General features: G+C 51.2%; 1 protein-coding gene across 2 annotated transcripts in view; it reads left to right on the top strand.

The window, feature by feature from the left end:
• Positions 1-13,320, top strand: part of KIF17 (kinesin family member 17) — a 43,901-nt gene that overhangs the window by 26,390 nt on the left and 4,191 nt on the right. For both annotated transcript variants that reach the window (XM_059895433.1, XM_059895425.1), the window contains exons 7-12: positions 101-248; positions 1,793-2,349; positions 3,279-3,359; positions 4,656-4,861; positions 6,881-7,112; positions 12,862-13,120. In XM_059895433.1, coding sequence (XP_059751416.1) covers positions 101-248; positions 1,793-2,349; positions 3,279-3,359; positions 4,656-4,861; positions 6,881-7,112; positions 12,862-13,120 — 1,483 coding nt within the window. The remainder of the gene's footprint in view (positions 1-100; positions 249-1,792; positions 2,350-3,278; positions 3,360-4,655; positions 4,862-6,880; positions 7,113-12,861; positions 13,121-13,320) is intronic.

The raw sequence follows: 13,320 nt of genomic DNA, 5'->3' as shown, positions 1-13,320 counted from the left end.
TTTTCTGGATTGTTTGAATGACAAAAGAGGATTACTGAAAGCTGCGTTTTGAAGTGGTGGTAAAATGCTGCCCCTCTTGTTATCCCCCCGCCTCTGCCAGGAGTACGAAGAGCGCCTGGCCCAGCTGAGGGCCGACTATGAGGCAGAGCAGGAGTCCAGGGCCCGGCTGGAGGAGGACATCACTGCCATGCGCAACTCGTACGATGTGAAGCTGTCCACACTGGAGGAGAACCTGCGCAAGGAGACAGGTGGGCCCCCGTCCCCCCAGCCGTCAGGAGGGAGGCCAGCCTGCTCTCCTCCTCACCCCACTGACTGACATTATAGAGCACTTTCCATGCACCAGGCTCAGTTCTATTTAGTCCTCACAACAGCCCAGCAAGGCAGGCACCACAGTCACCCTCACTTTGTAGATGAGGAAACTGAGGCCCAGAGAGGCTAAGTAACTTGCCCATGGTCACACAGCTGGTAAAGTGGAGCCAGGACTTGAACCCAGCAGTCTGATTCCAGAGCCAGTATTCTTACCCACAGCACTGCCTCGTGATGCCTTGGCCACAGGCTGGATCACCGCCCAAGGTTGACTTAGAGCTATAACATATCACCCATGTTTTATGGGTAAGTCCTTTCCCCCAGTTTCTACATCTTCTACAGTCTCTTTTCACATTTGAGACCATTTGTTACCAAAGCAACCACATCCCCAAATAAGCATTTAATCATTAGCAAGAACTTTTACCTTCCTGGAAATTTTTATCTTCTATTTGACATTCTAGAACGTTCCATCCCACCACTATCTTTCAGACACCTGTGCTGCCAGGCAGCCCAAACTTCCTAATACTCAAATACTATACTCAGTTACTATAACATCCACCTCGTAATGATGACAGTATGTTCATATCATTGGTACCGTTTATTGGGCATTGTGTGTGCCAGGTACTGGGTAGGTAGGTGCTTCTCCCGAACTCCCTCAGTGAGTTGGGACTCACCGCATCCTCACATTGCAGGTGTGCAAACTCAGGCTTGGAGAGGGTCAGGCCATGAGCTAGGGAGTGGATGTCTCTTTCAGCAAAGGGGACATCAGGACTTTCTCAGGGGAGCCCAGGACACGGTGACAAAGAAGAGGTTGGGATGTAAAGGAGCTGGTCTACTGCCCATGAGCTGGGAGCAGGAGGCCTGTGCGATCATCTCCCATCCCAGATGGCAGGGAGATGCCCCTCTTGGTGTAGACCTGGAAGAAGAGGGAAGGGCAGATTCTAGCACTTTCTGTCCTTGGGAGTGTTCCCTCCAGGCCACTTTGAATATCAGGCCTCCAAGGGATTTTATTTGGTCTCGCTAATATCCATCCACAGCATTCATTATATCCCATGGCTCTAGCTTATCCTGTGGATAAGGGCCCTGAGACTCCGGCGAGGCCCCTGAGGGTCTTGGGTGTGGAACCTGCTGATCGGGAGCTCTCTGCCTTGGAGACAATAATACCTGCAGGGAAGTCAGTTTATGTATTAAGAGCAGACCCAAGGCAGAGTGGTAAGAGCCCAGCACATAATGGCTGGCTGGGGAGGTCAGAGAATGGAAAGATCATGGAGCTGGTCAGGGAAGGAGCTTCCTGGAAGAGGTAGAAGGAGACAGGCCTTGAGTTCTGATGCGCAGACGGGCAGAGATGGGAAGCCAGTATTTGGGGGCCTGGGAGGCTCTGACTCTTAAGCTGGTCTCTTGGAGATGGTGAGCTTGGGGCCGGCTTCCAGGGAAGGGTCCCGCCTGTCCACCCTGTAAAAAGCTAAAGGAAGGTCTCTACTTGCAGAGGCTGTCCTGAAGGCAGAAGTCCTCTACAAGGCCGAGGTCATGTCCAGGGCTGAGTTTGCCAGCAGTTCTGAGTACTCACCTACTTTCCAGTACAAGATGGCCGTGAAACCTGAGATCTACTCCATGCCTGGCACCCTGCCCAGTGAGGGTGTCTTCAAGACTGAGGTTTCTTCCAGGTTTGAGGAACTGCCCAAGGTGGAGGCCTCCGAGTCGGAGGTTTCTCTTGGGTCTGATGAGTCTCCCACGCTCGAAGAAAATTTCATCTCCACGGCTTTCCCTGGGCCCAGGGAGCCCTCCAGCCTGGAGGGCCCTGTGCCTGAGGTGGAGGCCCCGAGTGGACACTTCCTGGATGAGGATGTCAGCCGGGAGGCCACGGAGCCCCTGTGGGAGGAGGAGCCCTTCCTCCAGGGAGAAGAGCCCCACCTGAGGGCCCTGGAGCTACTTCCGGGCCTGCACGACCCATTTGCCGAGGTGGAAGCCAAGCTGGCCAGGCTGTCCTCCACGGTGGCCGGGCTGGACGTGCCCCAGGCAGACGTACCCAAGGTCACCATGCAGGTAGCTGATGTCATGCAGGATGCCATGGGGGCAGAGCTCAGCTGGGGCACAGAGGTCATTGGGCACGTGCAGACGTCTAACCTCTGCCGCTCCAGCACCGCCGGCGCCATCTCTGCGGTGGCTCTGGCGTGGCGACAGCTCAGGTGTTCAGGGGTCTGGGAAAGAGAGGCTCTGTCTAACGCTCTGTAAATCAGTAGGAAGGTTGGGATTGAGATCCCAGGCGATGCCAGCTGGGCACCTGTTTTGCTGACGGAGGGACATCTGTGCAGGGAGTTTGCTGGTTGCCATCGTTACACTGAGCTCCAGGCCTGAAAGAGCTGGAGGTGGCCTTGGTCAACCCTCATGCTCTTGTGGGGGAGGAGTTTCTGTGAGAATCCAGCTACCTTTCAGGGGCTACCCAGGAATCCTGAGATGCTGCTCTTCCTCCGTCCTGCCCCTTTGTCCAGTGCCTTCTCCCTTTTCAACCCTCTGTTTTTATGTTTAAAAATCTTTTTTTCTCTTTTCTCCCCTTTGTCCTTCCCTTCCCGTGTGTGTGATTCTGTGGGTATAAAGACCACAGGCCTTTGAATCGGACCTGGGCTCAGATCCCAGCTCTACCACTCACTCAGTTGTGTGACCTTGTCCAGTCACCTTTCTGGGCCTCAGTTTCCTCATCTATAAAATGGGGATACTGACACGTGCTTCACGTGAGGTCATGCAGGTAACGCTCCTGCAACATAGCAGTGTCTCTCCTCTCTCCCCCATTTCCTCTCTCCCCTGTTCTCCCCCCTCATCTAGTCTCCCCTCCTTCCCTCAGGAAGAGGTGGTGGGGTTGGTGAGCAGGTGGGGAGCTGAAGGGGGAGGTCAGGGCAGGGCAGGGCAGGGCAGGGCAGCAAAGGATGATTCTGGCCCAACCACTCCTCTTCCCCCTGCCCCCGTTCTCCGGCAAGCACCCCTCCCGGACAGATCTGCTGGAGCCTGGTGACCTCAGGTCTGAAGCTGAGGCGGCCGACGACCTCCTGCCCAGGACTGTGAGTGCTGACGGGTGGGGGCATTTCCAGGGGCCTGATTCTTCCCGGATGCTTCCGCTTGTCTCCTCCCTCTCTGGCCTCAGTTTCCTCACTCGTAAAACTGGAACAACAGGGACTTCCCTGGTGGTCCAGTGGTTAAGACTCTGCACTCCCAATGCAGGGGGCTCGGGTTTGATCCCTGGTCAGGGAACTAGATCCCACACGCCGCAACGAAGGTCCTGCACGTGGCAGTGAAGATCCCATGGGCCGCAACTAAGACCCAGTGCAGCCAAATAAATAAATAAATAAATAAATAACAAAAACAAAACCAAAAAAAACTAGGGACAACAACCCCAGCCCTCCCCCAGCTTATTCCCATCTCAAAGCAGCGTGCAAACCAGAGGAGCCATCACCTCTCTTTTTGTTGATTTGTCAATAAGAGGCCACTGATCCACAGCGATTTTCAAACTTTCCTCAGCCGTGGAGCCCTTGTCTAAAGCATAGAGGCCCATCATATGCAGTGGAGGAGGGCCGCAGAGCAGGGGCTGGGGGCCCCGGAGGCACCATCAGGGAACCCCTGCGGGGGTGGGGGGCCCATTTTGAGCTCTGCTGCTCTCAGACCCCACCCTTGTTTTCTCTTCTGCTTCAGAGAACACAACGGGCCAAGGGCAGTGGGAGGAAGGCTTTAAATCTGCCCACATTTGTGGAGAGAGAAAGCGATCTGCCGGCTTCTGGACCTGATCTCTGGGTAGGAGCCGGTGCTGCAGGTTCTTAGGAGATGGTAGACAGGGAGGTTGGGACGCCCCGGCCGGCAGGTGACATTGAGATGGGACCGAAGCAGGAAGAAGGTGCCGGGGGGAGCACCAAGCAGGGGTCAGCAAGTGTCAGAGTCCTGGGGTTGGAAAGATCTTGACTTTCTCAGTGACAGAAAAGGAGGTCAGAGAAGTGGCAGGATGGATGGGGTTGGGGGGAGAAGGCAGGGAGCGGGCACGGAGGGTGCGGCAGCCCATGGAAGAAACTGGATTTTACTGCAAATGTGATGGGAAGCTGTGAAGGATCAATTTATATTTTAAGAAAATCCCCCTGGCTGCCGTGTGTAGCCTGGAGGGTGAGGGGTGGGAGAGGGAGCTGGGGGACCGTTTTGGGGGGCTGTTGGTGGAAATGGTGCATTTTTGTATAACTGGGTGTGCCCGAGCCAGAAGTGATCCGTCCCAGACTGCCAGGGGCCGGGCTGCCCCCGTCTGGGATTGAGGCCGCTGTGAGCTCGTGTCCAGGAGTTGGCCTCCCGCCTCCACCTGGGTTTCTCTTTGTGCTCAGGAGGTTGACCTGGGCCCGGGAGTGACCGAGGAGGTGGTGTTGGCAGCAGAGCCCAGTGTGGGAGCCGAGGGTGAAGCCCAGGTGGCCTTGGAGGCTCAGCCTCAGTCTCTGCTGGCCATGACAACTGCTAGAAGGGACAGTATGGAGGTGGCAGTGCTGACTGATGACCTACTGCCCACTGTGGACCAGCAGCAGGTGCTTGCCCGGTAAGCACCTGAGCCCGGGGGGTGGTGGGACCCCACGTGGGGCGGGAGGGAGCTATGCCCTGCGCGCAGGGGTGGAGGTGCCCGTAGATTCTTCCTGAGCCCCACCCAGGTCTTCTCCTGATGTGGCTGATCCTCTCCAGGAGCAGCGGGGCAGGGATGGTCACTTCTCGGGGCAGCCAGGTGGCAGGGCTCTGCTCACAAAGCAGCACAGGTGCCACCAGATCCCATCAGGGCGCCTGCGGGGGATCAGCTGCTCCAGGAGGGAGGGAAGGGACTGTCCCCGCCTGGTTTTCGAGGGGCCAGGCCTGCAGGCTTCAGGAGCTCAGGGCAGGTGATGCAGGCTTTCCCCAGGTCCCAGCCAAGCCTCCAGTTCCTCCCTGTTGGAAGATGTGCTCCCCCTAGGGACAAGCCACCCCAAACACACCCTGGGGCCGCCTGCGGGGCCGGGCTTTCCTCACTTGCTCTGCGGCTTTGTGCAAGTCACTTAACATCTCTGAGCCTTGGTTCTCACCTCTGTAGATGAGATTACTGTCAGGCTCACCTCCATGACAGAGTCAGCCCCACGGCCAGGGGTTCAGCCCCCTCCGGGCCCCACAGTCCACGGTTCAAACATTAACTGAGCAACTACTACGTGCTGGGCACCAGGATGCAAGCATAGATGGGATGTCGCCTTGGCCTTCAAGGGGCTCTCAGTCCAGGGGCAGGCAGGTACACGAGGCCCGGGGAGGCAGGTTCTGGAGCAGTTAGAACCAGGTTCTGTGTAGTCACTGCCTGGGTTCCCGTCCGCTTCCACCACTTCCCAGCTCTGCCACCTAGGCTGAGGTTAACCTCTCTGTGCCTCAGCTTCTCGTCTATACAGTGGGTGATAGTGAGAATCTCGAGAAGCTTGTTGTGAGGGTCAAATGAGACGACGCCTACAGAGGCGGGAGCTTGGTGTCGCGCACAAAGAAAACACATGGCTCATGTGGCGGCTTTCACGGTGTGTTCTGGAGTGTGGTTGAGGAGGGCTTCTCAGAAGAGGGAACACCTGAATAAGGTTTGCACGAAGATGCCTCAGGGGTGGCATTTGAGGTACAGGGCACACCTAAGGTGGCACAAAGGTGCAGGCGTGGAAACAGTCTGGATGTTTGGAGAAGCAGCCGCCCTGAGTTGAAGCTGGAGTGAGTTAGGGGTGGTGGCGGCAGAGGGAGGTGATACAGGGAGGCCCTGTGTGCCCCCAGGGCTTGGGCTTCATCCTGATGGGGACCCTACAAGGGTCTTAAGCAGAGCAGTGACTTGCATGTGCCTCCCCTGTATCCTGGCTGCTGTCGAGCTGAGAACTGAGCCTGAAGCGGGTCTGGGCCCGGCTGCTCGGTTTGCGTGGTCCCGTTCTTTCCCTTGAGCATGAGCTCCTATCCTGTTATGAATCCTGGGAACATCTTTGGTTATACTCCCCTTATGTCCCTTTGGAAAGAGGCAGAGTCTAAAATACTTCTGTGGTGCTTTATTAGAGAGTAGGGAATTCTACATAAGCCTTTGTAGTTATTTCAAATTTGTACTTTTAGAGGCAAAACTCTAAACTTTTTTTTAGCATTTTAGATACAAATATTAAAGAAAACAAACTGTTCATAATGTTCCCTGATTAAACATTATGCACTGACTGTATGGAACATTCTCCACAACCCAGGGGTATTCTGATCCTTGAGGTTGCCTGGGAGCACGGCCGCGAGCCTGCTCTGTGGTGGCACCATCAGTCCTAGGAGGCGGGAGGCGGGTGGAGCAGCTCTGGCTCCAGAGGGAGACTCTCGCCCTTCCTGTGGGGCAGAACCAGCTGGGTGGCTGAGCACACAGGCTTGGAGTCAGGGGCATCTGGCAGGAATGCGGGGTCTGATTCCGAGCCAGCAGCTTCACCTCTCTGGGCCTCAGTTTACGTGTCTGTGAAGTGGGGTTGTTGGAAGGAGTCGATGAGATCAGGCTGGACATCCAGTGCTCAGTGCTCGGCAGACTTTGTCACGTTTGCTTTCTCCTTCGTGAGGGCAGCTTGCAGCTGTTGGAGCAGCAGGTGGTCGGGGGGGAGCAGGCCAAGAACAAGGACCTGAAGGAGAAGCACAGGCGGCGGAAGCGGTATGCGGACGAGCGCAAGAAGCAGTTGGTGGCGGCCCTGCAGAACTCGGACGAGGACAGCGGGGACTGGGTGCTGCTCAACGTCTACGACTCCATCCAGGAGGAAGTGAGGGCCAAGAGCAAGCTGCTGGAGAAGATGCAGAGGAAGGTGAGGCCCTGGGCTCAGGCCGCGCCCCCGCTGGCCCCGCCCCCACACGCAGGCAACGCTGGGCGGGGCCTTCACACCCGGTCTTGACAGCTGCGTGTATGTATTCGGTACCTGCTGTATGACACGCCCTATTCTGGAAGCTGTCACGGTGACAGGTGCGTCTCTGCACTCTTGGAGCTCGCGTTCCAGGGGAAGTGTGTGTGTGTGTGTGTGTGTGTAAGAAACAACGCAGCAGAGAAAGAAGCAAGAGACTCTAGGGAGGGGTAGCCCGATGAAGAGAATGGGGGGCTGGCAGGAGGTAGGGGCGGCTTTATTTTTATGTTTTTACTTTTTTTTAAGTACCAATGCCCAAATCACAAATGCACAACTGAATTCATTTCCACAAAGTGAGTGCCCTGTGCAACCAGCACCCAGATGGAGGCACCGAGCATTAGCAGAACCCCAGAAGTTCCTGGGGCCACCTTAGATGGGGGGGGACAGGACCGTTCTGGTGGAGGTGGTGACTTCTCAGGTGGGACCTGATGGAAGAGCGGTCTGGGCCGAGAGACCGTCCAGTGCCCGGAATGAGGTCCGAGGTTCGGGGAACAGAAAGGCAGCTACCCGGCTGAGCTTGGGGAGTGAGGACAAGAGGAGAATGAAGCTGTGCCATCTGTGACGGACACTTGTGTGTCGTTCAGAGCATCCTCCGGGTGATCTGGGTCTCATAACGTCCTCCTTGGCCACCTGCTCCCCCTTCCTCATCCCCACTCAACACAGGCGACCAAGGGATCTTGCCAAAGCATAAAGCTGATACTTTTTCCTCTTTAAATGTCTTTAGTTTTAAATTTTTCTTGGCTGTTTTCATGCCTTTTCTTAATACCCTTTATGTCTTTAATTGAATTTGGTCTTTCTTGTACTTTGGTCTACATATCTTAAGTTTTTGAAAAATTCTTTCCTCGTTTTGTGTTAATGTCCCACTTGACATCTTCTTCATCTTTGTCCATTTCAAGATTTTGGATTTCTGATTTGAAAATTTCACATCTGTGAGTGCTTGTTTAAGGAAACTTTATTCACACTGGGGTGTCGAGTTATATTTTTAATCTGTTTGGTTCCGTGTGCTTTTGCTTTGGGCGGAATTTTCTTCTGCTGAAATGCTTTGATTTTCATTTTCTATATCTTACAGTAGCTTTGATTAGATACATCTGCTCACTTCTGTTTATTTCATAATGTCTTGTTTTTCTGCACTCTCAGTGACAATTGAATGCAGAGGTTGTTGGAGGATGGAGGGAACAAAAAGTACCCACCAAACTAAGATACCTTGGGACAGAAAAACGAGGCAGGCAGCTCCATATAATCAATGGATCAGTTGATTATAGGGTAAGGTACTCACAGGGTGGGATTGGGCAGGTGACAATTTGGAAGCATTCGCAGCTGCGCTCTGCAGCACCGAGGGGCTGTTGGGACAATTCTGTATTTACCTAGTGTGTGGGGGTAGGTACTTGAAAACAGGAAGAGCACTTTTAAGTCAAGATTTATGAATGGGTAACTAGTCTTGTGGGCAGTGGGAATGCATCAGGGAAAGTCTTCATCATTGTTTGGAGACTACCAGAGCATAGAGGCCACCTGGACTTAATCATAGTTAAACAATACCTATTAACTACAAAGCCCTACACAGAAGAGATTTACTACCCTGTACAGCCCTAGGTAGGGTCCGTGAAAGGACAAGAGGAACTGAACGGGCCCAGGATGGCATCAGTTATGCTAACAGCCATACAGAGGTAAAGGTTCTGGGTGGCTTGCTAGGTTTTCCTATTTGATAGCACACTCTTCTAGCCATATGGAAGCGCAGCTTTACATATAGAGCTTTTCATTAGTGTCCTATGGCTGCTGTAGCAAATTACCACACATTTAGTTGCCTGAAACAACACAGATTTATTATTTCACAGTTCTGTAGGTCAGATTCCAGGTAGAGCGTGGCTTGGTTTCTCTGCTTAGAATTCCACAAGGCTGAACTGAAAGTATGGCAGGACTGCATTTCTTTCTGGAGGTCCTAGGGGAGAATCCATTTGCAGATTGTTGACAGAATTTATTCCCATGTGGCTGTAGGATTGAGGTTCCCATCTCCTTGCTGGCTGTCAGCCATGGTCATTCTCAGTTTCTGGAGGCAGCCAGCATTTCCTGGCGCCTGTCCCCCTTCAAAGACAGCCTGGATGATAGAGTTCCTCTCTTGCTTCCAATCCCTTTTTTTTAAAATGGATTTTTAAAAAAAATAAATTTATTTATTTTATTTATTTATTTTTGGCTGCATTGGGTCTTCATTGATGCACGTGGGCTTTCTCTAGTTGCAGCGAGCAGGGGCTACTCTTCGTTGTGGTGCGTGGGCTTATAATCGCAGTGGCTTCTCTTGTAGAGCACGGGCTCTAGGCACGCGGGTTCAGTAGTTGTGGCGCATGGGCTTAGTTGCTCCAAGTCATGTGGGATCTTCCTGGACCAGGGCTTGAACCCATGTCCCCTGCATTAGCAGGTGGATTCTTAACCACTGCACCACCAGGGAAGCCCAGGAAAAAGTTTTACAAAAGAAGTACAAAACTTATATTCCAAAAACTATAAAACATTGTTGAGAGAAATTAAGAATACCTAAATAGAAACTTCCCTGGCGGTCCAGTGGTTAAGACTCTGCACCTCCACTGCAAGGGGCGTGGGTTCAATCCCTGGTCAGGGAACTAAGATACCCTGTATGCTGCGCAGCGTGGCCAAAAAAAAAAAAAGAGAGAGAGAGAAAAGGATACCTAAATAAATGGAAAGATATACCATGTTCATAGATTGGAAGACTTAATTTTGATAAGATGGCAATACTTCTCAAATTGATCTGCAGATTTCAAGGCAATCACTCTCAAAGAACCAGCTGGCTTCTTTGAAGAAATTGACAAGCTGATCTTAAAGTTCATATGGAAATTCAAGGGACTCAGAATAGCTGAAATAATCTTGAAAAGAACAAAGTTGGAGGACTCATACTTCCTGATTCAAAATTTACTACAAAGTTACAGTAATCAAGGCTGAGTGGTACTGGTGTAAAGACAGACATATAGAATCAGTGGAATGGAACTGGGGGTCTAGAAATAAACCCTCACATTTACAGTTAGTTGATTTTCAGCAAGGGTGCCAAGATGATTCAATGGAGAAAGGATAGTCTTTTCAACAAATGATGCTGGGACAACTAGATACCCACATGCCAAAGAAAGGTGCTGGACTCCAACCTCGTGTAGTATACAAAAATTACCTCAAAATGAGTCAAAAACCTAAATAGAAGAGCTAAAACTATAAAACTCTTAGAAGAAAATGCAGGTTTAAATCTTTATTACCTTTAATTAGGTAATGCTTTCTTAGGTATGATACCAAAAGCACAAACAACAAAGAAATAAAAGATAAATTGGGCTTAATCAAAATTAAACTTTTGTAGGAATTCCCTGGCGGTCCAGTGGTTAGGACCCCACACTTTCACTGCTGAGGGCCCAGGTTCAATCCCTGGTCAGGGAGCTAAGATCCCACAAGCTGCAGGGCGCAGCCAAAACAAAACAAAGCAAAACAAAAAAAGTACCAGCAGGTATTTAAAAAAAATTAAACTTTTGCACTTCAAGGAACACTATCAAAAAAGAGAAAAGACATCTCACAGAATGAAAGAAAATATTTTCAAATCATATAGTATGATAAGATGCTTACATCTAGAAAATATTAAAAAAACGTACAACTCAAGAATAAAAGACCACCCAATTTTAAAATGGGCAAAGGATCTGAACAGACATTTCTCCAAAGAAGATATACAAATGGCCAATAAACACATGAAAAGATGTTCAACATCATTAACCATTAGGGAAATGCAACTCAAAACCACAGTGAGATACCATCTCATACCCACTGGGATGATTGTAGTAAAAAAGACATACAATAACAAATGTTGGTGAGGATGTGGAGAAACTGGAGGCCTCATATACTGTTTGTGGGTATGTGGAGCCCTCATACACTGCTTTGGAAAATAGTCTGGAAGTTCCTCAATTGCTTAAACATAGTGTTACCATATGACCCAGCAGTTACACTCAAGAACAACAAGAATATATCCACACAAAAAATTGTACACTGATGTTCATAGTCGCATTATTTATTTATTTATTTATTTATTTATTTATAAATTTATAAATTTATTTATTTTTGGCTGCCTTGGGTCTTCGTTGCTGCGTGTGGGCTTTCTCTAGTTGCGGCCAGCGGGGGCTACTCTTCGTTGCGGTGCGCGGGCTTCTCACTGTGGTGGCTTCTCTTGTTGCGGAGCACAGGCTCTAGGCACATGGGCTTCAGTAGTTGTGGCACTCGGGCTCAGTAGTTGTGGCTCGCGGGCTCTAGAGTGCAGGCTCAATAGTTGTGGTGCATGGGCTTAGTTGCTCCGTGGCATGTGAGATCTTCCCGGACCAGGGCTCGAACCCGTGTCCCCTGCATTGGCAGGCGGACTCTCAACCACAGCTATATCTCAATAAAGCTGTTATAAAAATCATTGTGAATGATTACAAATGTACAAAAATATATTAAGATTGTTACCATGAATGCCATGTATCTACTATCTAGCTACATTCATGGAGCATAATTAATTTAGTTGAAGGCCCTGTGTACCCACCCCTCCCTGATGGCTCCCCGCCCACCTGTGTCCTACCAGGCATCCTCTGTTCTCAGGTGGTTACATGTGACTCTCATTCCCATGAATTTATTTTTAAATTTTTTTAAAATTTATTTTATTTTATTTATTTATTTATTTTTGTCTGCATTGGGTCTTTGTTGCTGTGTGCAGGCTTTCTCTAGTTGCGGTGCGCAGGCTTCTCATTGCGGTGGCTTCTCTTCTTGCGGAGCATGGGCTCTAGGCATGTGAGCTTCAGTAGTTGTGGCACGCGGGCTCGGTAGTTGTGGCTCACGGGCTTAGTTGCTCCGCGGCATGTGGGATCTTCCCGGACCAGGAATCAAACCCATGTCCCCTGCATTGGCAGGTGGATTCTTAACCATTGCGCCACCAGGAAAGCCCTCCCATGAATTTAAAACAGGCTTCTTTACTAATCAAACTGTCCCTGCTCTTTGAGGAAACAGATTGCGCCAAGGTGTCTTGGGGTTCAGGGAGGGCCTGGTTGGAGTTGGGAGTCCCCAGCTTAGGAGGCTATGGAGGGCCAGTCTGGCAGACCTGGGCAGGAGATCAAAAAAATCTGGAACCCATGGTTAAATCAAGGTGGGTCTGATTCTTAAGTCTGGTGTTTGTCACATCATAACAGGATTGTGGCAGTGGGAGAGCAAGGACTGTTGAGTCTGAGAATTTATGCCTATTGCTTCTTTTAGAAAAAGAGTTTGTGCAGTTCTCTGAGATCTTGTAGGACTGTGGTGACTACAGTGTTATGTGTGGAGCCTTCTGAAAGGCTCCTGAATAAAATGTATGAGTGTGGGATGGAGACTGAGGGCTGGCAGTGGGGGCTGATGATCAGCCTCTCTTCCTGCTTTCTGCAGGGCTGTGGACCCTGTAGGTGCTCATTTAAACCCTGAGTGGAGAGGTGGGAGGGAAGGTGAATGAATCAATGGAAGGATGACAGGACAGATGGTGGAGATCAGAATGGACGGGTGAGTGGATCAGTGAGCAGAGGATGAGTGGCTGGCCGGAGGGGCAGGGAGTGGATGCAGAGGTCAGATGGATGGTAAGATGTGTCCATGTCTTTCCTGCTCACTGCTTGTCATCCTTTGTGTTTAGCTTCGGGCGGCAGAGGTGGAGATCAAAGATCTGCAGTCAGAGTTTGAGCTAGAGAAGATCGATTACTTGGCCACCATCCGTCGGCAGGAACGTGACATGATGCTCTTCCAGCAGCTCTTGGAGCAGGTGCAGCCCCTGATTCGCCGAGACTGTAACTATAGCAACCTGGAGAAGATAAGGCGCGAGTCCTGCTGGGATGAGGATAATGGCTTCTGGAAGATCCCCCAGCCCATCATCCTGAAAACCCGCCTCCCAGTAGGTCAGGAGCTCTGCTGCGCTGCCCCCCACCAGTTGTCCCCGCCCTTCTCCACAGTTTGCCCTCCTGCAGGCTGACAGGTGGCAATGCACCTCTCCCTGCTGGCTGTGGGTGCAGCAGACATGTGACTCTGGGTACCCAAAATGTTGGGGACCTAAGAGTCAGACAGATGTGGGTTGGGATTCTGGCTCCACCATTCCCTG

Source organism: Balaenoptera ricei, chromosome 1 (assembly GCF_028023285.1).
Source record: "Balaenoptera ricei isolate mBalRic1 chromosome 1, mBalRic1.hap2, whole genome shotgun sequence".
Lineage (NCBI taxonomy): Eukaryota > Metazoa > Chordata > Mammalia > Artiodactyla > Balaenopteridae > Balaenoptera > Balaenoptera ricei.
This window is presented reverse-complemented; position numbering and strand designations above follow the sequence as displayed.